The 27,903-nt window shown below is 32.6% G+C and overlaps 2 protein-coding genes across 5 annotated transcripts in view; one reads left to right on the top strand and one right to left on the bottom strand.

The window, feature by feature from the left end:
• The first annotated feature begins 348 nt into the window (after positions 1–348).
• LOC123695019 lies at positions 349–21,125 on the top strand. Its single transcript, XM_045640700.1, has 5 exons — positions 349–515; positions 18,163–19,608; positions 19,756–19,937; positions 20,032–20,246; positions 20,398–21,125. Exons 1-5 carry the CDS (start codon positions 488–490, stop codon positions 20,624–20,626), a joined length of 2,100 nt encoding a protein of 699 aa, XP_045496656.1. The 5' UTR covers positions 349–487; the 3' UTR covers positions 20,627–21,125.
• A 43-nt stretch (positions 21,126–21,168) lies between these two features.
• The window catches only part of LOC123695021 (sex determination protein fruitless), a 71,779-nt gene continuing 65,044 nt past the window's right edge, over positions 21,169–27,903 (bottom strand). For 3 of the 4 annotated variants that reach the window (XM_045640701.1, XM_045640702.1, XM_045640703.1), the window contains one exon: positions 23,594–27,141. In XM_045640701.1, coding sequence (XP_045496657.1) covers positions 26,792–27,141 — 350 coding nt within the window. In that variant the 3' untranslated portion in view covers positions 23,594–26,791. Of the gene's footprint in view, positions 22,658–23,593; positions 27,142–27,903 lie in introns of those variants that run through there. The other variant, XM_045640704.1, reaches the window with a different exon arrangement.

Here is a 27,903-nt window from a genome sequence, read left to right as displayed (position 1 = left end):
AAAATATGTACCTAAGCATTGATATATTTTGATAGGGTACAAACAACCTTGTACAAATAAATAAATTTCTATAGCTTATGTGGTATTTGAAGGTACAGAAGCTGTCAACTAATACAGTAAATTTACGACAAATAGTTAAAAAAATTTTTATGTTTATTAAATCAGTAAGATTCCTATTTTGACAAAGCTCCATGTTTTAAAACTTGTGGTCCGATGAACCTGAATATAATACAGTTTTAAGTCCGTAGGCACTACTATCACTTTATTTATATGACTGAATTATACCTACAGAAAAAAGGGAGTGATCCGGCGCAGCCTTACCACTTACCAACACCCGTAGCTTTGGTTGGCTCTCAAAGTTATTCGTAACGTGAACCGTGATAAACGCATGCGCGTGCCTTAGTTCGCTCGGCTGATATTTACGGTTATAATATCATTTCATATAAAAAGCTATTTTTCATTTGAATGTTGGATTTACACGATAACAATGAAGCTTTGGATGCTAATATTATGCGGTAAGTACCATTTTAAAATAATTTATTTATTCATAAAAGTTTCAAAAATGCTTTTAGTTAATATTTATTAAATAGAATGGGATTTTTTTTAATAAGTGGAGTAACTGAAATATGACGTCAATCTTACAGTCCTTGCAATTAACTATTAATTAAAATTCCGGCAATCAAAATAAAGATATCGATTTCAGTAGTCATGCTACATGGTCTACTAATTACGAATGGTAGCGATCAAAATCTCAGTTTAATTTCAACAAATATTATTCCTTTCTACACTGACCTCAAATAATGTAATGGTTTAGGAATCAACAACACAATAAGCCCAAGTCCAATGTCAGATCACGTAATGCAAAAATTAAGATAAGCCGTAATAATGAAATCTTTTAACCTGCCTAAAATAAATTAATAGATAAAAATTATATATTTACTGAACTTCCTATGAAAGTATAAAGTGTTGCTGTTTAATTAAATTAAATTATATTTTGGGCTCAAACACCTTGAGAAATTTTAATTGACAAATCTTTGCAAAAATATATATCACAACTTTATGGAGACTATCAATTAGTTAGTAATTTGTTACTATTATTATAACATAATACTTAATTGCAATATCTAATTGTGCCTAACCTTGTACCAGATTTCTTTTTTATCGCACACTGCGTCTTCTTTCTTTTTACTCTAAAAAATAAAATATCTCGAAACAATTTTTTTACATGGGTTAATGTATAAATTTAGTTCGGTTAAATTTTTGGTACCATTTAGTTTAATACCAGGAAGGAATACAATACAAGGAATATTATATATTAGTTACCTATTAGTTAAAAGTAAGATTAAAGAATAATATATTAAAACCTTAAAAACTCTACATAGATAACTGACTAGTTGTGCCGTGCGGTTTTACCCGCATTGCTCCGCTCCTGTTGGTCTTAGCGTGATAATATATAGATAGCCTTCCTCGATAAATGGGCTATCTAACACCGAAATACTTTTTCAAATCGGACCAGTAGTTCCTGAGATTAGCGCGTTCAAACAAACAAACTAGATACTATATAGATTTGTAGAGAATCGTAATTTAAAGGTTAATTGGAACTTGAATAAACTCATGATAAGATCTCTTTTCACTCTTTCGAACTTGAATTCTTTGATGAGGTGCCAAAAATAAACATAAGTGTTGATATTATTAAAAACTAACTGTTTTCAAAATATAATATTTGCACAAACTTAAAACATATCTTCTACAAATTACGAATTTTATGAATTACCAAGCCGTATCGATGCACGTATAATAGAAGTTAGAGCAATTAAAGCACCGATCCACTTGCTCTCCGCGCGTATATTACGGCATTCATTACGTTAGATTAACACAATAAAATCGTAACGTTTGATATGTTATCCAATTTGATTAGTGATCATTGTATCTATACATATATAATAAATATGTAGAAGGGTCAATTCTGTACATTGAAAATATTGAAAAAATAAATAGCAGGGGGTGTTACTGGATCGATACCAAACCCAAATATGTATGTGATTAAAAAAAATTTTGTTTGTCTGTCTGTCTGTATTCTCAGGCATCACGTGAAAACTAACGGTTCGATTTCGATGAAACTTGGTATAATTATACCTTATTATGCTGGGCATACAATAGGATACTTTTTAGCCCGGAAAAATACGTAGAAAAAAATAAATCTTAATTTTTCCGCGCGGACGGAGTCGCGGGCGGAAGCTAGTGTTGAAATAAAATTACTTCATACTTTTACTTGTGTCAATATATTATTATTGATCGACGAACAGTTAATGTGAATAACGCAATGAATTATATAATTCAGATGATTCGTACATAAGTGTGTATTATATTTTTTATGATTGTTTTTCCACTCTACCTAAGAAACATATACCTACCTAACGACTCTACAGTTATTTGCGACCAGTACTTTATAACCAATTTAAGTACTTTGGATTTTAGTTGTGCAAATGTTTTTATATAACAATTTTAAAGATACGTACATAACGCGTAATAATTAACAGGCGATGGACATTGATTCAAATGATTGCAGTGGATGTATCGTTAGGCACGCATGCACTTTCACTGATGACAGCAATATGCGACCCCGGCAACCTTCGGCGATGACCATCGACCAGTTTATTACGGTGTGCAACACAGTTTGTCGCACGTGGTATATGAAACTTGGACAGATGTTGAATATCCATGAATAGTAGAAACATAGAAATTATTTTGTGGCAAAATTACATTATATCTCTATCTATCAGTAGATATTTAAGAAAAAGTCTATAACCAGAATCATTAAGAATGTTTTAATCTAGAACAAATAAAAGTAAATACAATTTAACATGTAAATATCTGAATCACAGTCAGTGCAACTTGCATAAACATTCGGTATGTGCCTTACAACACCCTTCGTGGCTGCGCTAGTTGCATTTATGTTAACGTTTTGAGTAATTTACATCAAGTTCTTCAAATAAATCAAATCCATATTGATACTCCGGTATGTATATCCTCCGGTAATATGATATAGCTTTTTAAGGAATTTAGTTAAATTTTGGTCGTTCTAATTGGAATCTCGTGTGCTTCATATCCGTTCAAAGTTGTAGGGTGCTACTCCTATTTGTATGTAGATATTCGGTAATTGGAATTTTATTGGCGTTTGGCGAGAATTACAAAAAATCATTCAAAAAAATATTATGAAATTTAGTTAACTAAGTACCTATTATTGCTATTTTTGAACACGAATACGGAATAAATAATGAATGATTAGATATCTTAAAACAGGCAAGATCAATGTTAATTTAAGGATCCAAGAATAAAATTTTCTCCAAAAATAGATGATTTGCATATTTTAATAGATATTTAATAATTTATTGATACCTAGTATCCGACAGGAAACCATTCTTAATTATTCGGTAATCGAGAAAGTTTTAATAGTAATTATTATTTTATCATCCGGTATAACACATAAATATGTTAGTGATCGCTTTGCATCTTTTTCTTGGTCTTCCTGCACTCTCACCGACTTCCATAAGACAGCTAAACATGTTCTTATACTTCACTAAGTTGATTGCTCTTAAAATAAAATAATGCCAATTGCTTATTGCTTCTTGGAAACTTGTGTGTGGATCTACTAGTAAAAGTCGCTGACCTAATGTTATATTAACAATTTGCCACTACTTACTTACTCTTGGACTCTACGAAGTAGATAAATATATAAACATTAAACATAGATAAACATATGCTATGAATTGAGTTCCAATGAAAAAGTCTTAATATATGTCATAATATATGTAATGTACAGTGTCTATTAGTGAATATATTTTTTGAAAATAGATTCAGTAGTTAAAAATATATTCAATAAATCAAACTCCTTTTTATTAATAAATAATATATATGCACATTATCTCTTTGTTATATAAAATTTAGCTGAATTCTTTGTTGACGTGAAGGTTAAAAAAATATAAGCAATATAATTTAATTGAATCATTTTATTAAGTTTTTATGCATTACGATTTACGAACATTTTTTCTCCTTTAATGTTTGAATATACCTAAGTATAATTGGCGTATAGCCATATTTAATTGTTCAAAGCAAATACTGTGGTCAGAGTGATATATAATTTACTTCCTGGTCACGTTGCAAGTAGGTATTTCAGTCTGAAAGTGAAGGTCAAAGAGCAGATAGTATCGCTGCTAATATAGTTAACTACATTTTTGTGTAATTTAAAGTATTAAAATATTCATAAAAAACTACAACCAATTACGAATGTTTATGAAAATAAGATTTGTAAATACATTAATAGCCTCTTAATTACCACTTAATCTATTACCTATATCAAATTTATACCAAAAAAGCAATCATTGCAAAAAAAATATGGCGATTTCTCAACATATATTTAAGTTACATATTATATCGGTCGGTATGTTTATTGAGCACACTAGACTTGGGTTCATAAAAAGCGTGTTATCGCAGACCAAGTTTCAGTTTCCTCTCAGTGCTTCGTATTGGCCGGTTTTTGCGGAGTTCATGCATATGCAACAGGCCGCATGTGCAACATAAACAGTTGCTGTCCTCGAATGCACGATGCCTTTTCTGTCAATGAAATTTTAACTCATACATCAATTGCGTGAGTAATTAATTGGGTAGGCACATACTGCATATAGTCCGTAATATCCTCGTAGGACCACTTTTATTATTTAATACTCTGTACATTTTTTTCTTCAATAGCGTAACGTAAGATTTGATAAGTAGGTAAATAAGTTATGAGTTGACTGGTTACAAAGAATTTAAATGAGTTATAACATTCTTCCTAGATACTAGATAGTATATTGATTATGACAAGTTGTTGTCGAAATAACATACCTACCTAATATAATTGAGAAATCATCTAGGAACATTTGAAATTTCGTATGCTAATTATTATTGCGGAACGTAATTTTAATATTATACGTCTACTGATAAAGTTTGGTAGGAAAGTGGACAAGATAATACATATCTTAAAGTTGAATAAAGTTTTCAAACAGTTCTTACCAAAGTGTAACTTGTAAGTAGGTAGACCGTACCAGTAGCTAGTAAGCTATACGTATAGACTATATACTTATATACGTATATATAAGTATATAGTCGAAATTGTAAACATTTCATACGTCTTAAGTATTATTGCCGATAAATATGGCCTTGTATCTAAAGGTTGTTATTATCCGGTTACTTTTATTATCTAAATATGTTTATTGTCCATTTAGCGGGGTAGAAAAGTTTTTAACTATCAGGTATCTGTTCTACCTATAAAACATTTGAATTCTCTTTATAGGCAGCAATTTATTATTATATATCGGTAAGTTCAATAACTTAGGTCTGTACCTAAGTATATACCAAGACCAAAGTACTAGTTTTGATAGAACTTTCTTAGTGTTATAACTTCGATCGAAAGTATGTTATTACAATAATTATCTCGTCATAAGATAAGTAGGTATTATGTTCTTGAATATAATTGGTTTATAGAAGAGTCTTACAACAGTTGTTTTTAAATTAACTTAAAATTAAAATATTTCTAGTTGTATAAATAAAACGCAAACGTTGTATAAAAAAATACAATTTAAATGAATTAATGTTTCACAATATTTTAAATATTATTCATGTTATTGTTTAAATATATTAATTTATGTGTCACGCAATCAAATATTCTTAATAGATTGGAAAAGTTTGTTTTTAAACATCGTTATTTTTATCCAAAAGAGGCAGATGTTTGACCGTTATCTCGCAGTGATGCGATCATAGTTTGCGCACGGCGGCCTAGAAGAAACTGCTATTAGTATTCAATGACCTATTATATATCATAGTTAGTATTCACTTAATTTGAATTCAACTAAATAAGCGCAGAGATGAATAGAGAAGCGTAAAAATTATCCTAAAATAATTCTACGTCTACACCATATTTAAGACAACCCGAATATATTTTATTGTGCTGCGCAGTCGATATGGGTCTAATAAGATCCGAACAAAGGCGAAATTCAACGGCGTGATAATAGAATGAGACCAATTTTATAATAAATTTAGTCTATTAAAAAATGTATTAAAAATGGGTTGACTGGGAAAATCCTGGACAGGACATTTTTAATGAATTAAAAAAAAACATTTTTTTTAATTAATTGCAGTATCAAGATACATAATAAAAAATATATAATAGACTTAAAGTATGAAACCTACAGAATGTGCCGTCATAGTCATTTTCTAATATTTACCGGGACAAACGGCTAGGTTGGCAGGTATAACCAGGTATGTCGGTACCAGTTATTTTCACTTGATAGGATGATGAAAAAAAAATTATGTCAGCACTGTTTTATTACAAAATTGTTTTATTATCTCGAAACTACAATTAATAAAAAATTAAAATAAATGGTTTTTTTTAATTCATTAAAAATGTCCTGTCCAGGATTTTCCCAGTCAACCCATTTTTAATACATTTTTTAATAGACTAAATTCATTATAAAATTGGTCTCATTCTATTATCACGCCGTTGAATTTCGCCTTATGTTCGGATCTTAGTAGGTAAAGAATAAAGATCGTTTAAATTGTCCTAAACGCGCTAGCGCTCCCACGGTGTAGGTACTACAATGTCGTGTGCGTTACCCAGGCAAAATGTTTTGCTTTAGAGAGATGAGACTTAAACAAATAATTAGTGTATCATGAGGAGCAATTTGTTTACTAATAGCAAAATTTGTTTGAATTGTAGTTTTTAAGTTATTTAAGAAAAACAAATTTTGCTGGAGTAACGTTTGAAACGTTACCCAGGCAAAATCGTCTTTCAAAAATTAGTTTCAGCACGGAACCAAATACATGAATAGATAGCTTTTGTTGAGTAGTAAATGTTTATAAATAGCAAAATTTGTGTGTGGTATAGTTCTTTAGTTATTTAAGATTTTGCTGCGGTAACGTTTTGGGATTTCCCAGATCTCGAAAACGGCTCAACGCAGAAGTTTGAAAAAAATACCAATAAAAGACCTCAATTTGTTTAAATTTGTTTAATCATTAGTTTTTGATTTGGTTGACGTAAACCAATGTAATTAAATGGTTTCAAAAATCAGAAGAAGCGGGTTTACATGTAAACCAATACACTTATAACCAAATAAACAGCTGTAAAAAATACCCGTGGTTCGACGCTTGTTTACAGCAGACATTTTAGATTTCATACTTTACACGTTAAGAAGATAAAAACAAATTTGATTTATTTTAGACTGGTCGTACTTTAGCGATCGAATACGCAGTTCCCATAACATTAAGAAACATGGCATACTTTAAACAAATTAAAATGATTCATGAAAATTCTTTCCTGTTAATTTCAGCCTTGAATTACGGCTCTAATGAAAGTTATCTCAAAAACAAGAATATGTCAGCAATTCTCTAATAAGCCGACCAAATTGAAAAGGTCACGTAAAAGCGACTGCACCGTACGTACGGGTAATCTTCGCAAATTAGCAGCTTGGTAACCGATGTTTTGTACAGTTAAGCAGAAAAACGTTATTCGTGAAGCCGATTTTTTAATATTTTTTAAGTGCAGTACCATATTACACAATTTTTACTAGTTAATAAAAGTGTAATATCATAGTGTATAATTTATAGTGTGATTTAAAACAATACAAACATATATACATGTAGCTATATTTTTAGTACTTAATTTGTTGTTTCTGTTAAACCAAATGTTTTATTTTGATACCACAACGCAAAGCCACGCTAAAAACGTTTTAACGTTCTTGATGCTAGTCAGAGCAGCGCGCATCGCTGTGTGCAATGCAACGCAACAGCTATATGCCTTGTCTTACTTACTCTTTAGCTGTGAGCAAAAATGTTGATGCTAAGGCAAAGCAATACATATAATTTGTATGAGACTGATTTTTTAAATAAAAATAATGAATCTTAACCATTTTATTATTTTAACTAACCTGACCAGAAAACTTTTGTATTCAACTGTACTAACAAAACATCTATAATATTATCCTGTTCATTTCAGATGGTTGCGCTTATGTATGGTGCGGTCGCTTTTATGTGACCTTTTCAATTTGGTCGGCTCATTAGAGAATTGCTGACATAATCTTGTTTTTGAGATAACTTTCATTAGAGCCGTAATTCAAAGCTGCAATTAACAGGAAGGAATTTTCAGGAATCATTTTAATTTGTTTAAAGTATGCCATGTTTCTTAATGTTATGGGAACTGCGTATTTGATCGCTAAAGTACGACCAGTCTAAAATAAATCAAATTTGTTTTTATCTTCTTAATGTGTAAAGTATGAAATCTAATATTTCTGATGTAAACAAGCGTCGAACCACGGGTATTTTTTACAGCTGTTTATTTGGTTATAAGTGTATTGGTTTACATGTAAACCCGCTTCTTCTGATTTTTGAAACCATTTAATTACATTGGTTTACGTCAACCAAATCAAAAACTAATGATTAAACAAATTTAAACAAATTGAGGTCTTTTATTGGTATTTTTTTCAAACTTCTGCGTTGAGCCGTTTTCGAGATCTGGGAAATCCCAAAACGTTACCGCAGCAAAATCTTAAATAACTAAAGAACTATACCACACACAAATTTTGCTATTTATAAACATTTACTACTCAACAAAAGCTATCTATTCATGTATTTGGTTCCGTGCTGAAACTAATTTTTGAAAGACGATTTTGCCTGGGTAACGTTTCAAACGTTACTCCAGCAAAATTTGTTTTTCTTAAATAACTTAAAAACTACAATTCAAACAAATTTTGCTATTAGTAAACAAATTGCTCCTCATGATACACTAATTATTTGTTTAAGTCTCATCTCTCTAAAGCAAAACATTTTGCCTGGGTAACGCACACTACAATGTCATGTCAACTGTAGATATTCACCTTGCCTGTGAACAATACGTAGATAACTTAATAGTCACACAAAGATAATAAGCATTCTATGCGACTAGAGGCATTGAATTCCTGTATCGAGAAGTTAAATATCATTCTTTGTTAGAATTGATAAAAATAATTTATCAATTAATATACATAAAATACCACACAGTACCTACACAATACAATAGTGTAAAAGACATCTTCAATATTGACTTATAAGTTAAAACTTTATAAGTGCTTACCTACTGCTTAGTAAGAATGCAAATAGTTATAACTTTTACCTTTCACATTTTTTATTAATGTACAATTTGGAGCTATCTATCAGCTAATTACATAGTGTGAAGAATAATTATTTTAGTATTCTTATTAGTTCTGTCTGCATAGGTTATATACCACAATATGAAATATCCTACCGACGTAGTATTGCATGCACACCTACCTACTTACTCTATCAAGAATTTAATCCATAAAATTTGTAAGAAAGTTCCCTGAATCATTACACTAATTATAATATAAAGCTTTCCATAAATATGAAATATGAATATTTACTAATACTAATATTTCGCCCGTGGCACACCCCGGACACTCCATACAAAATTATAGTTTTGACAGTCACACTGTAGAGACTGCAAATGTGTGTGTAAACTCTTTATGGTTGGCACATTTGTGACTAGCGTAAAAAAAAATTCGCGTTTTTCTGATGAAATACATCCGTAAACAGCACAATATCTAACCATTTTCTACGAAAAACGATAATCACAAATCCAAAATAATAAAATTGCTTTAAGTCAATTTGATTAATGTTGTCAATCTTCGTTGCGTTTCGTCTAAAGACGTCGTTGGTATCGTCCTTGCGGGGAAATGGGTACCATAACATGTCTGATCGTGCGGGGTGAGGTAAGTGTTTAATTTTGGCGGGAGGCGGAGAGTGTCCGTTCTGTAGCGTTTAGCTACTATTATGTATTCTGTGCCCGTGGTGTAAATAACAGAAATAGCCCACAGGAATCACGTAGATGTCTACATATTCAATAGAGTAAGAATTTTCAAAATCAGTGCAGTAGTTCCAGATTGACATACAAATAAACAAACTCTGCCGCTGTGTATTAATAAGTATAGTTTAATAAAATAATTGAATAAAATTTTAAATAAAATCCGCCTTTAAAATTGATATTCACCATGTATAAATAAACTTCTATTTTTAGTATTAACCAAAAATAGTTGTGTCATGGACCTCCGTAGTGGACTAAACTAGTTAGTCTCATGTAATGTGTATCAGATAAAGGCAGAACGGACATTTTCTCGGCGACAGTCACGCTGACCCACTTGCCGGTTGCAACAGCGCCACCAAGCTTGACGACAGCTTGCCGCTCTCCTGGGTCCCTCCCTTGACAATTATTTACTACTGTTGTTAAATGCTAGGCGATAAATTTCCGCGATTAGATACTTCACCTTGTTCACGTATCTGTAATTAAAATAATATAGTAGTTATATAAGGTGTAAATAAATATAAATAATTGGAATAATGCGTACCTACCATTATACCATACCAAACCAGACATTTTAATAAATTATTTATTAAGATACATTGGGCCAAATACTTCTATCTTGATCTCTCTCAGATAAAATCTATGCCCGATTTCATTTGCCTTATAATAAACAATAATAAAGAAAGTAGCCATTCTTTCACATGTTATTGTTTGTGTCTGATGCAGCTTGAAGATTATTATTATATTACTGTACTAGGTAAGTCTCATGGTACCAAACTTACCAATCCGCTAGCGCGTTAATGTTATGCATGAGAAATTTCACGATAAAACGATTTGATGCTACAAGAATTCTTTCGATTCTATTGTAAACAAATACACTGTTGCAATGTACATGCAAATATCAGATTTTTAGAGGTTAATAACTGTGTACAAAGTATAAAAAAGAATAGCGTTTCATCATGACAATGAATAACGATGAAGAAACAGTAGCCTGCATGTAGTTTAATTATAGACTATTTGCAACTATCAATTAATAATTATGTAGGTATTGTTAAAATGACGCGTGAAGGTCAAATGAACCCAAATAAGAAATGGCCAGTGCGATAAGGCTATGATGTACCAACAAGTGTACTAACTTACTTTAAATTACAGGATTTAACAGCAGATATGAATTGCTATTTATTCATGGTAGGCATATATTATTTAACAAGAGTCTAGACTTAACGCTCAGGCATTCTTCTAATAAAGTGGAAAACCTTCACGATCGTTGTTTTAAGAAATATAGAGCATTTTATCCAATTTATATTAAAGTTATATAATATTTTATGATTACAATGATGAGATGGACGTAAATAGTTAATTGTTAATCGTTCTCTCTGTTGCTAAATGTACCTATTTTAGATGCTAAATAGCTTTTTGAAACCTATTTATTGAATGTAAAATATTACCAGGTTTAATTTTTTGAGGGTCATACTTATTATGGTACTGAAGCACAGATTTATCAGATAAAGGGATTAGTTCATATTGCGCAGTTATGACACTAATAAGTAATAACATTATTGAAGATACGTAAACGTAAACTACCTACATATTGATATGTGTGCAGATTTTGTTATTGACTTTAAATATCAAATAATAGGTACTAGCCCAGACCGCTTATTAAATGATTCTTAGAATAGGTGTAATGTGCTTCAATTTGCTTTATATAAATAAATTATTATCAACACATAAGTAACATATTAGCGTAAAACTTCCTTGACCCAGTTAAAATTTGTTGCAATGTTTAGAATTAAAAAATCTCAGTATATTAACTTTTTTTTTGTGAAATATGTCCATTAACAATTAAGCTATTACAAAAACTAGAAGGTTGTCAATTTAATGGAGTTAATAATGTATCGGTTTCATCTTCGATAAATTTTTTCGCAAGGTCTAATCATTTTTTTCGGACGAATTCTAATTCTATTTACATCAAACGAACATAGTGTTAGAGCTAGAGCAAGAGCATGTTTTCGTGATCTTTTAGTGTAAACGAAAACTCGTATTCAGTGTTGTTCACATGTTCAGCATTAGAACATTGCATAGAATCTTTTCGAAAGCACTATAAGAACAACGAAAGAATGCTCTACGCCGATTTACACTAAAATAATTTGACATAGTGGGGTTAGAATGAGCATTCGCTCGTTTGATGTAAGTATTTACATCAGACGAGTGTATTTGCACTAGGTTTAAATGCGACATGAGTAACGGCTTCTTAGTTCTTCCTTGTAGAGCCGTGGGTATCTATGCAATATCTTCCTGATCGATTTTAGAGACAAGTAGCCTTCTGCGTCCCGCCAAACCGGAATTTTTTTTAACATTCCGAAAATATTCATCAAGTCCAAAGCAAGCACTGCAATACTTACGTATACTTACTCACTTGTGTCCTAACTTCTGCAAAAAATCTTTAGTAGGTAAGTACTATATGTATCTAAATTACATAACTTTTTTTTTAAATATTCACTTGATAACCAGTTTTTGTTATTGTAATTAAAAGGGAACGTAAGATTAAGAATCACCTTGGTAGGGAGGACCGAGGGACCTAGATAGGTAGCTAGGTACTTAATCTCCTAATAATATCGATTCGTAAAAAACCTTTCAATATTTCTTAGTTCGTATTTTTCTATTCAATTGATTTATATTAATTAAACTCTGCTACATAAGTCGTTGTACATGAAATATGTATCTTTATAAGAATTTTAAATTGACTAGCAACTTTCAATGAATGCCATATAAGTAGATATAAGTGGATATTAGGTATTTAGGTACGTATTTGTGAAGACCGAGCCATTTGTGGATGAACAGCAAGTTGAACATTAATTTGATTGTAGATCGTTAAGTAAATTAAGAAATTACATTCACGACAATTTTTTTCTTGTAAAACTAGCTCCCACTTGCAGCTTCGCGCACCTGTATGTCAAAAATTACTACACTCATTGTATTTTACTCCTTAAATTTTAATATTTTTTTAAGAGTTTGTTTGTATGTTTGTTTGAACGCATTAATCTCAAGAACTACTGGCCCGATTTGAAAAAATCTTTCGGTGTTAGATAGCCCATTTATCGAGGAAGGCTATATAGGTATCATTACGCTAAGACCAACAGGAGCGGAGCCACGCGGGGAAATCGCGAAGCGCAGCTAGTGTATAATAATTAATAAGAAGAGATAATGACGTCTTTTCTTTTGTAGGCAGGAACGCATATACCTAGGTATAATTACGAAAATAGCTTAGTGGTTTAAAAAAAAAAACATTTGTATGCGTAAGTTTAGCAAACGCCAAAGTGTGAAGTGAATTACATTTCTCTATTGAGCCAATAACAAATTTATATGTAAATTGTGTGGAGAAAGGCTATGATACTATAAACACTGCATACTAAGGTTGCGACAGTCGATGCCAGACCATTGCAAATCTCGAGGTTATCTTTGAGCTTTCGAAAGTCAATGTAAGATATAGAGCACGGGTGTCCCTAGCCAGGACTTCAGTTATTTGCTCAACTGGTATTAGTCATAACTCAATTGTTACTAGATTAACAACTTTATTTCGTAATTGTTGTATAAAACAAGCGAGTGGATAGCATAATAATGTATGTTACGCTCGTAGTTTTACACCTTGTAGTACACGGTGTAAAGGAGGTTTCATTGTTCACGTTCTGCGATCATTAATAGCTGGATATTTTCATGGCAGGAAATGCATATTATTGCTTCTGTAAAAGCTGTTAATGAATTAAATTAGGTTTTTAATAAGAATGAGGGCACTCACACCACTCATAGGGCCAAACGATAACCCTTTAGGTTTCTTTCGTTTACTTAATCCGAGTAGAAGCTACCTTTATCAAAATTTGTCTGAATGGATGAATTACCTAATTATTTTTATATATTTAAACTTTTTCGTAATGATGGTAGATACCTATTCATGTAATGATGAGATAATTATTATTTATATGATGAGATAATTATTATAGATGATAATTGTATAGGTATGTAATTATTACTGACACCAATAGTAACATACTTATCTTACGTAACAAAATCCAGTGATGGACGTCAATTTTTTTAAGTCGAATCATAACATTTCGGATACATGATAATCTTATTCGTGACCGTTTAAGCGTGGCCATACAATCTCACCTAATCAGTAAACACGATGCTTATGCAACCACTTTTGGCGTCACTTGGTGGACGCGTTTCGCTTTCACTGTAATGACTGCTTTCTATAATTTGGGTGAATCTGAGCGACAATCACGTTTTATGGCACTAAACGACCTACTTATACCTACAACTCTGAATGTGACAAACATTGGATTAAACCGAGCACTGTATAATTTAGGCAGGTGTGAGGTGGTTATAATATCTAATAACCGCGAATCTTATATTGTCTCACATAATCTGAGAAGTCCAACCTACGTTATGCGATGAAAATAGTTAGATAGAGTTAGATATTATCATATTATCTCTAAGAACTTGATTTCAAAATTCATATAGGTAGGTTGATAGAATATAGGTATTTACTTCATTGGCATGCTCAGTACATATAGGTATATCTATTCATATTCTCTTCTCGTTGATTTTTAAAACTCAAAAAGTAAAAAAAGTATATAACTAGTATATAAAAAGTATATAACAAGTAAGTAGTTAGTTGGGTTGATTTTATAACATAAAATTGTAATTTATTCGTGTGCTTGCGAGTACATGTCTAAATTTAATTAAATCAAAGTATTTACAGTCATCGTATTGTATTTTAAAGGATTAGGTAACTAACTGGAATTAAGTAGATATAATAAAAAGATTGCAAATATAAAAACGTTATTACGCAATGTTAAGATAATTTTAAATATATAAAAGAAATAATATTGTAACTAAGTAGTTAGTTACATAGTTTTATTTTAAATAGCTTTCTTCGTCTAAACGCTTAAGAAATTCATAACTTTCTAGCACCTAAGAATACATTAGAAATGCATTATGAGATGGATATATTATTACCTAAGTATTTAATTTTTGCAATAGGTTACAAATTAAAATGTATAAATAATATGAATATGTATTATATTAAAGCAAAGGGCTTTAGCGTGTTTTCAACTTTAATAATTTATATCTTATAATTTTTAACAATAAGATATTTCCAATACTAGAATTAAATTATTAATGGTTTCGATCTAAAGCCCAGTATCTATCGTGATTGGAAGACAATAAACATCAGTTAGTCCGTAATATAGCGAGTAACCACATTTGAATGCCGTGGGTCTAATAAGACATTTACAGTGGTCACGATATTACGTTCCTTGAAAACAACAAATAATAATAATATCTATAAATTTAATCAAACCATTAACAGCTATAAAAAGGCATTAAAGCAATAACAAAAATTTTGGGTTCATATGGACTTATTAAATTTATGAAATTATAATTGATATAAGTAATTATAATGATAATATGAATTAATTTTGATAATGTTATGAATTATTTTTATATAACAACATTCGATAAGACCTTGTAAAGAAACCGACAAAAGCTTTCAATTCCGCCATTCACAACCAAAATATTTTGATATAATCTATGCGATCATGTACGTATAAATTAATTGTATACATGCACTTTGGTAATAAAGTGTTAGAGTTAGACGATGATGTAAATGTGTTTGTAAGCGCATAACTTGAGAACGGCTTAACCGATTTCGTTAATTCTTTTTTTATAATATTCCTTGAAGTTCGAGGATGGTTCTTATGTAGAGAAAACGTGAATATGTACCACGGGCGAAGCCGGGGCGGACCGCTAGTAAATAATATAATATGCTCTGCACGATTGGCAGGTTAGGGTTGGGAAAATTTATTAAGCTTTATGTACATTATATATGTAGATAATTGAGCATCCTAATAGCTAAATTTTATAAATGAATACGAGCAGCCCGATTTCGACCGGGATTTAAATACATAATAGATATAGCCAATAGCATTCAGGGCTCATGAACCTACCTACATATCCAACTGTGAAATAATTTTTGAAATAGGTCCAGTAGTTCCTGAGATTCATACAAAAGCTAATGTATGTACTAGGTTAAGTAGTTACATGATATACTCTAAAAGAAAATGATTCATTTTTAAAGATATTTTTTGATTCAAGGCCTTGCATAAAATTTAATACTTTCAGTTAGTTAGGTAGATACATTCTATTCGGCATTTTGCATTTAGTATACAATAATTTTGTATATAATAGTGCTTCAAAATTGAAAACTTATTATTTTTTAGTATCTTACAGATAACTAATTAGGTAGTACCTAGGTACCTATTGTTGTGTTCAGAATACGTATCTGAGTCCAGTCACTTCTTCAAGGCTTCAGTGACCAATAAATAACAAGCTAACATTCTACATCCGTTCAGCAAGCAAATAATATGTTTAAACAGAGTTAAAGACGGGGCAGATGTTTAAAAAGCTAATATGCATATTTTTACCGATAGGTACCTAATACATAATTAGAAACTTGTGCGTATTGAAGCAAAAGGCATAAAATAGATGTGCGCAGCTTTCTAAATTGTATGACTATGAAATATTTATACATCTATATTATTTCATACAATTCTTGATTAGTTCATTATTTTCTATTGTTAGATCTATTAACCCAGTTTACGGTTAAATTCGTTTGATATGTCTTGCAAGTGCAGCTGTCTATGATTTATAAAACCTTTGTCTAATGGTCACTGTTGGACTCATTGTGTACAATTTAGTATGTACTATCATTTTAAATATATATGTATTCATCTACTCTATTTATATTGTAGGTACTTACTAGCTTTAAGCCCGCGTAGTCAAATAAAACTTAAAAGGCGAACCCAAGATTTTACCCGCATTAAACCTATACGTTTCCATGGACTTTCCGGGATAAAAACAAACACAAAGTCCTCCCTCGCTGGATTTCTTGGCTGTGGGTCCTCCGCCTAAATCTTGGAGCATAATAATTATTAATATTTGTATGGATGGATGTCAGTTAGAGCTTTTCTGAATAAATAATACTATAGACTAGGTACTCATAGGTGCAAAGGTGTACGCAAATATTATATAATACCTACCTATGTAGGTGAGATTGAAAATATGTTTTACAAGGATATAAATAAATATTTTTTTATAAATTTATTATGGAAATAGTTTTAACTAAAAGTTTTGACCTAACTACTTGACATTTCTATCTTATAAATAGGTATACTCTTAGGAAACTGCGTGGTACCATTTATTTATGACAACATAAAACTTTAATCCATGGAAAGAAAAAGAAAACAACGCACTGTGAAGGAGAAGGTTATTAAATGTAGGGCAAAAACTAAAAGGCCTTCTTATAATAGTACCAAATTATCGCACTCATTGTTTGTTTGTCTTATGTCTTCAACATTTTTGTACGAATACTTGTATAAATTGCTCTTAAAATTTATTCATAACTAGCTGTGCCTCGCGGTTTTACCCGCGTTGCTCCGCTCCTGTTGGTCTTAGTGTGATGATATATTGTTATTTAAAACAGAAAGAATTTTTCAAATCACACCAGACACCGGAAGTTCCTGAGATTAGCGCATTCACACACAAACAAACAAATTCTTCAGCTTTATATTACATATTATAAGTATAGATTCTTTACATAGAAATCTAAATAACAATACACTAGAACTGCTATATTGTCATAATTAGTATGAAAACCACAGTCGCCAAAACTAACACATGTAAACCAATAGCTAAATAGTACACACAACTAAAATAAGCCTTTAATTGGACAGCTTCATTTTAGTGAAAACTAAATTGAAAATAAATTCAGCATTTTAAAAATATTTACCCCTAACGCACGATCTTGCGGTTACCGAGATGTTTTGTTTCTTTTTGCTCAGAAAAATACAATTACGAAAAAGTTCGGCTTTTCTACAACAGAGGGCGTTAATTTTCAATAGATATAACTTTGAACCTAAACACATACGAATAAGGTTGAAATTTGTGTTAAATGTGATAATAAGAACGGTCGACTGTGTCATTCATTGTTATTTACATTTCTTTGGTTACATTCGTATTAATACTTGTAAATATTCTTTAATTTTAAAGAAATACGGCATTATTTCTAAAAAAAATACTTACCGATAAAATGTTATTCCTTTAATAGTATAATTACAACTTGTGGAATTTTTTTTAAATACACTTTTGTTACTGTACGTGCATATATACATATTTTTATCATTACACAGGAATTGTATAATTAAACTTTTTTGTTTCAGTCATCCCCAATATAACATCAATCACAATTTCATCAAATGGAAACAGTCCCGAAACTAAAATGATAAGTCACATGGAAATAGAAACACTCAATGATTTCAAAATGATGAGACCCAGTTCAGACTACTCAACAACTAGTAAATATAAAGCAACTAGAGACTTAGAGAAAATAAATTCTACTAAAATTGGGATCAACGAAAGATATCGGAGATTAATTCCGTACATGACATTTTATTATGCGAATGATATTGCCACACCAGCTACCAGGCAAGAAGCAAAATCTATAGAAGTTGAAAAGGCACATATTGTAGAGACGGGTAATATAACACCGAATCAAAGAGACGAGAGAGTTATTCATACATTTGGCAGACATAAAAATATTCCAAGATATCATGGTAATCGGTTGACTCAACATAATATTGCCTCAGCCAATCCTACTAAACTGTATTTAAAAGAAATACTTCCCGCATTTTATCAGCCGGCCCACAAACCTAATCCTAATTATAATCCCGTGCCAACAGGCTTCAGTGTCCACGGGGAACGTGATTATGATAGATATATCAAGCCAAATAAACCTTCAATAAGTGTTCCATTTGCTCAACCAACAAGAAAGCCATATTTGAACGTGCAACAAAACGAGGACGCAAACATACAATATTACTTGTTGGAAAAAGAGGAGGCTACGAAATATAAGCTAGTCCCCTACGAGCAAACGCCTCCAATAAAATACCTTAATCAACCAGACGAAGTTGAACTTAATAGACAACAATATCATCCAGTTGTTATTCAAAAGGAATCTGTTTATATAAAACCCAAACCAACTCAACCTCAATATAATTATCAGAACTATAATAATCAGCAGTATAAGACTAGGAGACCTCCGACAACAATATCAGAAATGTATTACGAAAAACAAACGCCAGTTGTACCTTTAGCAGAGCCTGTAATTGAAGGTGGATTTAGACCAATATTATCTTCGCAAATACATGCCACTGAAAGACCCCATTTAACACCACAGCCCTATCATGAACGAGTACCTGAATTTGATGAAATTTCAGAAGAAATCCCTAACAGAAAACCTAATTATCAATACGTTTTAGAAGAACCCTCTTATATATCTAAACCTACCCACAATGAGAAAACAAATACTGTGAGCTTAGCGGAACTTCTTAATTCTTTGCAGATAAATAAATCTATACCTAAGCCAATAACAAAAGATAATGTCAGTGCATCAATAGCCACATTACTTCAAGTTTTAAACACGTTAAAAGCACAACAAAATGTAGTTGAAGCACCAGTTCTCAGTACTCCGAAGGCTTTTGAGGCTCCAGAAGTAATAACAACACCATCACCGCCAACACCACCAACTTTAGACTCACCACAAAGCGTGGAATTTAATGAAGAACCTTACTTAGCTCCTGTTAATACACCATCTCAACATTTAGATGGTGAGTACATTCGTAAAATATATTAATTTGTATTGAAAAAAAAAAATAATGAAGATACCTACTGTAGATAGATATGTGTATTTTTGTCAGTTATTTGTAAGTATGATATTTGAAATGGTGTATTCCATATCGTTGTATGTATTTCAGATTATTCATCTGGTGGAAGCAGTCAACAATTTCCACTTCAAATACACTCTGATGATGAAGGCGGTACACCGGGTCGACCAGGTATAGATTATCCAATCTTGACCGTCATTCCACCCACAAAATTTGACTGTAAAACGCAACGCTACAAAGGTTTTTTTGCCGATCCTGAAACGCGGTGCCAAGTAAGTTTTTTTATACTTTTATTGACATTACATATATTACTATTACCTTAGTATCTTGTTCGTGCTATACTATAACTTTTATTTGTTTATTCAGGTATGGCACTATTGCGATTTAAACGGCGGTCAAGCATCATTTTTGTGCCCTAATGGCACAATATTCTCACAGGCGGCTTTAACGTGCGACTGGTGGTTCAATGTGCGATGCGCCTCTACAGCTCAACTTTATGTTCTAAATGAGAGCCTCTACAAGTTCATATTGCCACATTCTCCAAAATTCCCTGAAGACTACAGTGGGCCATTAGTTGACAAGTAAGTAATCCTAACGAATATAGAAAAAAAAATAGTATGTAAGCTTATATGTTTTGCGTAAAACTTCACAAAATATGCATGAAATACTATAATTATTGTATGTAAAATATGGATATTCACTCATTAATGATTCGCTTGTTTCATTTTACAGATATCTGACCTTAAAATTTAAAGAAATGGAAGAGCAATTTAAGAAAAACAAAAATAAAAGTAAAACGGCATCAGAAAAGATGGATAATGAAGATACAAGTGAAAAGATTCCTGAAGTGAATAGTGGAGAGGAGAAGGGAAGCTATGATGATGGAAGATCAATAAGCAGCGCAGGTGTTATTGTTGAATCTGCTGGTGCCAGCGGCAATGTTGAAAGACTACACGAGTGAAAGGATGTTTGCATACATGTTAAAACATAACATAAGGACATTTGTTTTTTTGTAAAAAATACCTGTTACAAGATATTCATAATCCTAAGTCAACTGTGATAGTTTTAGTTATGAACTATTTATAAATAGCTCTATTGATCAAATGTAATTTTCAAGTTTTTTGAAGAGTATAGAGAATGAAACTTTATTTTCTAGGAATTAAACTTGCCATATTTCGCCATGTTTAATTCGAATGATTAAGTTAGATGTAAGATTATCTTGTGTATTATACTGTGAAATTATATTCTTGAGGCCAGAATCGTAGAAATTTTTAATTAATATGTATCACCTTGATATGTTTGTATTTTAGAATGTGTTAATGATGCATTCCTATTTATTTCCGATTAAGCTGTGAGTGGTGTGCAATATGATTAAATAAGTGTTAAGTATATTTGTAAACTATCGATTGAATACTTTAATATGTATTTCGAATTGGTGGAATAAATTGCTGATTGTCTGATTTTATTTGTTTCATTAAATTTTACCCATAATAATAAAACACCTTTCCAGATCTTACATTTAATGAACTATTTACAAAGTGCAATTGGTTGACTTATGACTACTTTTAGCAACTGGAACATACAGAAACATCGAATACTTGAATATTTATTATGAACATAACAATACACATGAGAGAATTAAATAAAATATGTCGACTAATTTGTTCTATGAAACCTTTGATTAACTACATTCTTAGATTGGGACTCAACATGGATAAACACTTATTAAGTATTAAGAAGATTAAATCTGACTATATGGATGTATTTATATTAAATTGTAATATCAGAATATATTATTGAGATCCTAGAAAGGTTTTATACACGAATGATTAAGCACGTGGCTACGCACTTTTATTTCTATACATACAGATACATTTATGAACGACATTGGACCGTTATAAGCTAATACATAAACACCTAATATAATGCAATTTTTGCAGATAATAGTTTTACAAAAATATAATTTGGAATAATATCTTAAGAAATTTGTAAAGTAGCTCCTTTATTTTTCAAGGTGATAGACACATTGAGTTTGAACATCATCGTTGGAGCAAACATATTTTTAGTATACGTACAATAATTTTGATTCGTAATTTACCTAATTATTTACAGTCCATACTCCTCAGTTTACGTCAATCACAAGTTGTTGCCATTCAGTCTTAGCGTTTCATTCCCCACTCAATTTTTAGCCAATAAACTGTTTATGGATTTTAAAATGCTTCAAACATTCGTATTGCAGAATTAATAAACATTAAACATCGACACATCTGTACAAAATTATGTTTTTTAAACACTAAAATCATGCCTATCATACAGCGGATAATTTTTTTAATGGATATGGTTACGTTATATATTATTATGTAAGCAAAGGAACGAAGAATGTCTTGTGCTATTGTTAGGTATATATACTTATAAATTGTATTTACACATAATATATATTTCTTTTAATAAAGCATTACATTTACACATAGACTAGATTTCTTAAAATTGGAGTACATTTAGTTAAATAATATTTAAAATTTTCGTAGCGAAATAAACTGTAACTTATCATTCACAGCTGACATCCAACCGGTAGAATTTTCGCAATTCGTCATAAATTACCCTGTTAGTACAACATACATAACTACAGAACAATAAATACGGCACGAAAACGTGCGATAAACGCTACGTAACAAATAAACCATCAAAACGACGGCACACTAAGGAGAAACGTCGAGAGCAAGGTAGGAGTCGGGTGGCGTCCGTTTCGCTTAGTGTTTGAGGAGCAGAGCGGCGTGCTTGAGCCGCAGGTGCGAGCGGAGCGTGTCGATGCGGCTGTAGGTGGCCGGGCAGTAGGGGCACAGCGAGCGCTGCGCCGTGTGCGAGTGGAAGTGGTGCCAGCGGTTGGACACCTCCTTGCCGCACGACTTGCAGCGCCACAGCGCCGCGCTCTCGGTGGCCGCCACGAACATGCTGTGGTACGAGTACTGCGTCGCCGGCGCGTGCGCGCGCTCTGCAACACCCGCGCCGTCACCACCCGCCCGAGCGACACGCTACACGCTGCCGGCTCGGCATTGCTTACTCTTATATATTTGTATCACTATTACTGGCTATGCCTTCGCTCATCCTGATGAACGGATGATTCTTTCGACAATATTATATAACCTGATGTAGTAGATGAATGCCAACCCGAAAACGTGTGTAGCACGCCTAACTGTTGCGTTGCGATACGACTCGTGAACAAAATACGTGCGGTGTATATTTCAACCGACATCTTAAGCTCCTTACGGAAAATGACAAACATTTTTGCTTTTATGCGCTATTGCTCAGTAATAATAGGGGCAGTGATATTTTGAGATATCTTTGTAGACCGTTAATTTGATTATATTCTATAAGTATAGGAATTAATTGCATACTAATGTAGGCCATTTCATTACTACGCTACGATGTGTAATACTTGTTCACGATTCGTATCGGCAATTGTACATACTTGCGTATTTGCTCAATCATTTATTTGTACAATACTTTAACGCCGATATAATTTTATGGATGAACCCATATTAGTATAATTAAAATGATTTTATATAGCTTAAAAATAATAAGTATTATTTTTCATAAAAGCAACATTGACCAGGGCATATACTAAGGTGGGTGTGTATGATATTTAATAAATTAATCGATTATTTACAGTGGAGTTTGTATAATAAATTTTTAAGCTATTTTTATTGCTTTATTGTAATCGAATATGTCTTAATCTATAGGTTCAGCAATACCTTCAGTTGCGACATCGAATTAGGAACGCATGCATATTTCGTACAACTAGAAGCATTGCCGTTTGTCTAATATGGTGAGCAGCCCAATTAGTAATGTCGGTTGGTCATCATATTATGTACTTAACACTTCGCAAATGGGGTGGAACATGTGACACGCACAACTGAAACTACACGACTTGTAACATACCACAATTTAATGTAAAAATTAGTAATAAATACAACAGATAAATGCAGGAGTTTGCAACATGTTAAAATTGCATTACATAACATCAAACAATGTGAAATAAAAATTGCATTAACTGCTTGCATAAAACAAAATTATTTAAATTAAACTTTTAATGGAGGCATCAAACCAAGACATCAAAAATATTTATAAACAACAAATCGCTCATAAATTATTCATGTAAAAATATAACAGGACCGACGTTACGAACACGCAGATTTGACACCCCCGTTCCTATTAGTATTACACTATTGTGATACACGACTATAACAAATTGGCTAAGGTTAAAAAGAAACAAATAGAACAAAACTAGACCATTGCTATCCTGAAAATAACCACAGAGCTAATCCTGCACTCCATTGATATTAAATGATAAAATCACATCCTTGTGATATAAATGTAAATTTATTATAATATACTATAAATTGGAATATTCAATTATGTTGGCCAAATAAGTGACTAGGTCGTCAAGACCTTTCTTTTCATAAGACTAAATTTAGTAATTCGTTAACCTTATGTTTAAAATTCCATATGGCATAAAGTTAGCTTTCATTAAGTTCAATTAAATGTTTATCGTACAATTATTAAGTTGCATACTTTCTGAAAGCTGAAAAAAAGAGATCAAAGAGAGATATTTTCTGAGCCAAACGATGTGATTCTCCAAAATATTCTGGCCAGACACTATCATAGTATCCTAACCTAAAATATCTAAAATTATCTATGTTACTAATCATCGATTTGCTATAGCAAATTTAATATTAAAATTGGTCTCGAGTGATAGTAAATATAAAAAACAAATGCATTCACGATTAGAAGCGTTTAACGCGGTATAAAGTGGCACATGGTATGCACGCGTCCACTCCCGCCCCTGGCGGACCAACAACACGGATAGCTATGATCTGTTCCAACAATAGGATTTAACTTGCGCGATAATAAATTATTAAATAGTACATAACTATTACGATTGGCAGAGGTAAACAAGCTCAATCTTAATAATATTACCAGCTATAAAACCTGTACAATACCGTAACCCAAACTTCAATTTACTATGTAGACATAGAAATTAGGAGTAGATCACTTACATGTAAATACAAATAGGTAGATATTCTCTTTAAAAAGACATTAATTACTTTTAAAATATCATTTAGTTTGGTTACGTAATTAAATAACTAGTAATATTGCACTGAGTATGAAATGCTATCAAATTATAAGCGCCCACAATATTATGAACGGCAGATATAAAAATCTTTGATAATCTTAAAAATAAATATAAATCTTTGTGGAAGAAACATTTTGGTTATTTAAATATAAAATCCGTAAGGAACGTTGGAGCTTAGTGCTTATTTTCAAGTGGGCCCCTATATATTTAATAGACGATTGTATAATCTAGGTACGATACGAGTTATGACTATGTTAAAAAATTGCACAAGTGAGTTGCATGTTCACAGCTACTAAAACAGCAATAATGCCACAACTTAGTTATTATTATTTTATCGGAAAGAATCACGGATAAATTATTTGGATGCGGTAATATATTACACCATAACAATATTTCATTGGTTTCGTTAGAGTAAGATCAATTTTATACAATCGGCGGCTTAATAATCTAAATATATTAGTAAAATTCGAAGAGGTCTGAAAAAATGAAGGTAAAATCTCGAGTGATACTGTAATCTCTAGGTGTGTACGACGTATTTATATTACCCGTTGACCAGACAGATGCGACCTCAATTGGATGCTAGATGCCTTACATTTATGCAAAATAACTAATCATAAAACATTAATTAATATTATAATAGGAGTCGAATCGTAGCGTGTTAACACTCTTGGTTCTAGCACCATTCCATTTTATCACATTTCAGTTACCGTACCACTCTAGTGTTTAGCTAAAAATGTAACAATCTTAAATCTTAATTGAAAATACATATTATACATAAACGCTAGGTTAGTCCCAATCGTAGAATGCCGACATTAGTTACTAAATGCAACCTTCCAATTTCCACCCTATCTTAAAATAATTGAAAGAGGTCTTGGACCCCAAGCACCGATCGCACGGGCGTCGTGGCCCTTGAGACAAATAAACACCTACCAACGATAAAATAATAAAACATGTTAACATTTCGACTCGAATATTAACTCTTATTATCAACGCAAATAAACGAAATCATTGTTACTATAATTATGATGAATCCATAAAAACAAACAACACTAATAAATCATATTATATCGTTATATAAATATAAAATTATATTAAATCAGACAATAGAATATATCTAAGTATAAAAAAAACAATCTCCGTAAATAGATCAACTAGTCTAGTATAAAAAAAAAAAATCTTTTCGTATGTCCTTAGGCGCTATCCGTAATACATCACAAATCCTTAATAATTATCCATCTTGCAAAGGCCTCATAGAGTTAAAAAAATGCATCTACACTGAGATTCAGTCAATATTTATATGTCGTTGACCAACGACAGATCACAATCTCTTGCCAGTCCTTTATTTTCTTTCCTGATGTCGTTCCGCACCACCCAAAGGATATATTAACATAAATATAATTAGCTACAGGAAACTCATAATTTCCTATCTAATGAATAAATATAACAAGACAAAAATGCTCGCAAAAGAGCAACCGTTAATAGCCAGCATCACTTCGCGGTCGCACCGCTACTCAATATAAGTGTATAATATTCTTAAATAGCTTAAGATGTATATCGATACAATATAAAAAAATAATATGGTAATAAAAATTAACATCATATTATTGCTTTTGCCCGTTCCCGTATAGCGATTGGTATAGAAAAAATTTGCTTAACTACTCTTACACGCGTCGAGGCGCCGTCGACGCCGTCGAACGTAGAAACGATGAGCGTTCCGTTCACAGGAATCGTTCTTAAACTTCCTCACGCGGAATCTATACAAGGTCACACTGGGGCAAGTCAAACGCACAACCGAGACAATACTAAAACGAGGGGCCCGTCGGCGACGAGCCGGAAGAACCCGACCGAGGCCCGCTTAAGTAATAGCACTTCAGCTTAACCCTAAGTAGGAAAGACACGAGACGGTCCGTTAAAAATTTGACACGAGGAGAGTCCGAGCTGGCGAGGGGCGCGCGCTCACGGAGCGTCGAGGCCGAGCCAGTACATGGACAATCAGTCGAAGCTGGCGTCCAGGTGGTTGGCGAAGAGCGGCGCGGGCGGCGCGTGCGGGTGGCCGTGGCCGTGCGGCGCGTGGGCCGGCCCGTGCGCCAGCGGCGCCGCCGGCGGCTCGAACTTGCGCGTGTCGGGGTTGTACGCCGGGTGCTTGAACTTGCAGTGCGTGCGCAGGTTGTCCGAGCGCGTGTACGTGGCGCGGCACAGCGGGCACTCGAACCGGCCCGGGAAGTGCACGTGGTAGTGGTTGCGGATGTGCGTCACCACTTTGCCGCACAGCTTGCAGCGGTGCAGGTTCAGCGCGCCCGCCACGCGCTCGAACGTGAGCCGCATGTGCCAGCCCTTCGAGCCTGCAACCAGCCGTCTGTCACTCCACCGCGCTCACCCCGCTTTCCCCGCTCAGCCCGCTTCGAGCCTCCCGCCGCCGCCCCTGAGCACTCGTCGGCTGTTGCTATTTTTTCCTGATCGACTACTGAATGAGCACCTCATTTTTAAATTATGTGCTTCTGTTTTTTCGGCCGAAACTTCGATATCGACCGGTGCTCAAGGCTAGCGTCAGCAATAATACTAGTGCTACAGTGCCAACCCTATAAAAGATATGAGTGACTATCGAAACCGACGCTATTTTTTTAGGCCTACATGAACTTGGAAATGTGTTACAAATATTGCACTTCGAAACTTTACATAAAGTTCTCAGTTTTTTTGTCTTTAAAAAAATACATAACAAGCACTACAAATAAAAATGTTGAATTAGGCTATAATTTGGAAGGAATGAATTTGTTCAAATGTAAAATCTTTTAAGTTGGCGCTGCCGCATTTAGTAGGTACTTGTAAATGAATTTTCTTGTGGTAAGAAACACCACAGTAGAATCTGGTGAAAATTATTCATAAATATCTGAATTGTTACATTGCTTAATGATTTCCATAAATTGGAACAATTAAGTGCTGACCAACAAATTCTACTGTAATTTTAGACTAGTAGAATGGAAATATATATATAAAAATTGTAACAAAATTAGCACTATATGAAAGCTTTGAATAATAATTTGTTAGAGCTATGCTATGATTCTCCTAGCGCTATGGAAGCATTTATTTATAATAATACAGTTTGT

This window comes from Colias croceus, chromosome 10, assembly GCF_905220415.1.
Source record: "Colias croceus chromosome 10, ilColCroc2.1".
Classification (NCBI taxonomy): domain Eukaryota; kingdom Metazoa; phylum Arthropoda; class Insecta; order Lepidoptera; family Pieridae; genus Colias; species Colias croceus.
This window is presented reverse-complemented; position numbering and strand designations above follow the sequence as displayed.

What these genes read in the sequence shown, in the direction of transcription:
- LOC123695019 (XM_045640700.1), top strand. Translation starts at nt 488, where the DNA reads ATGAAGCTTTGGATGCTAATATTATGCG. An exon ending in TTGGATGCTAATATTATGCG is followed by an intron (nt 516 to 18,162) that starts GTAAGTACCATT and finishes TTTTTGTTTCAG; the next exon opens with TCATCCCCAATATAACATCA. An exon ending in ATCCTGAAACGCGGTGCCAA is followed by an intron (nt 19,938 to 20,031) that starts GTAAGTTTTTTT and finishes TTGTTTATTCAG; the next exon opens with GTATGGCACTATTGCGATTT.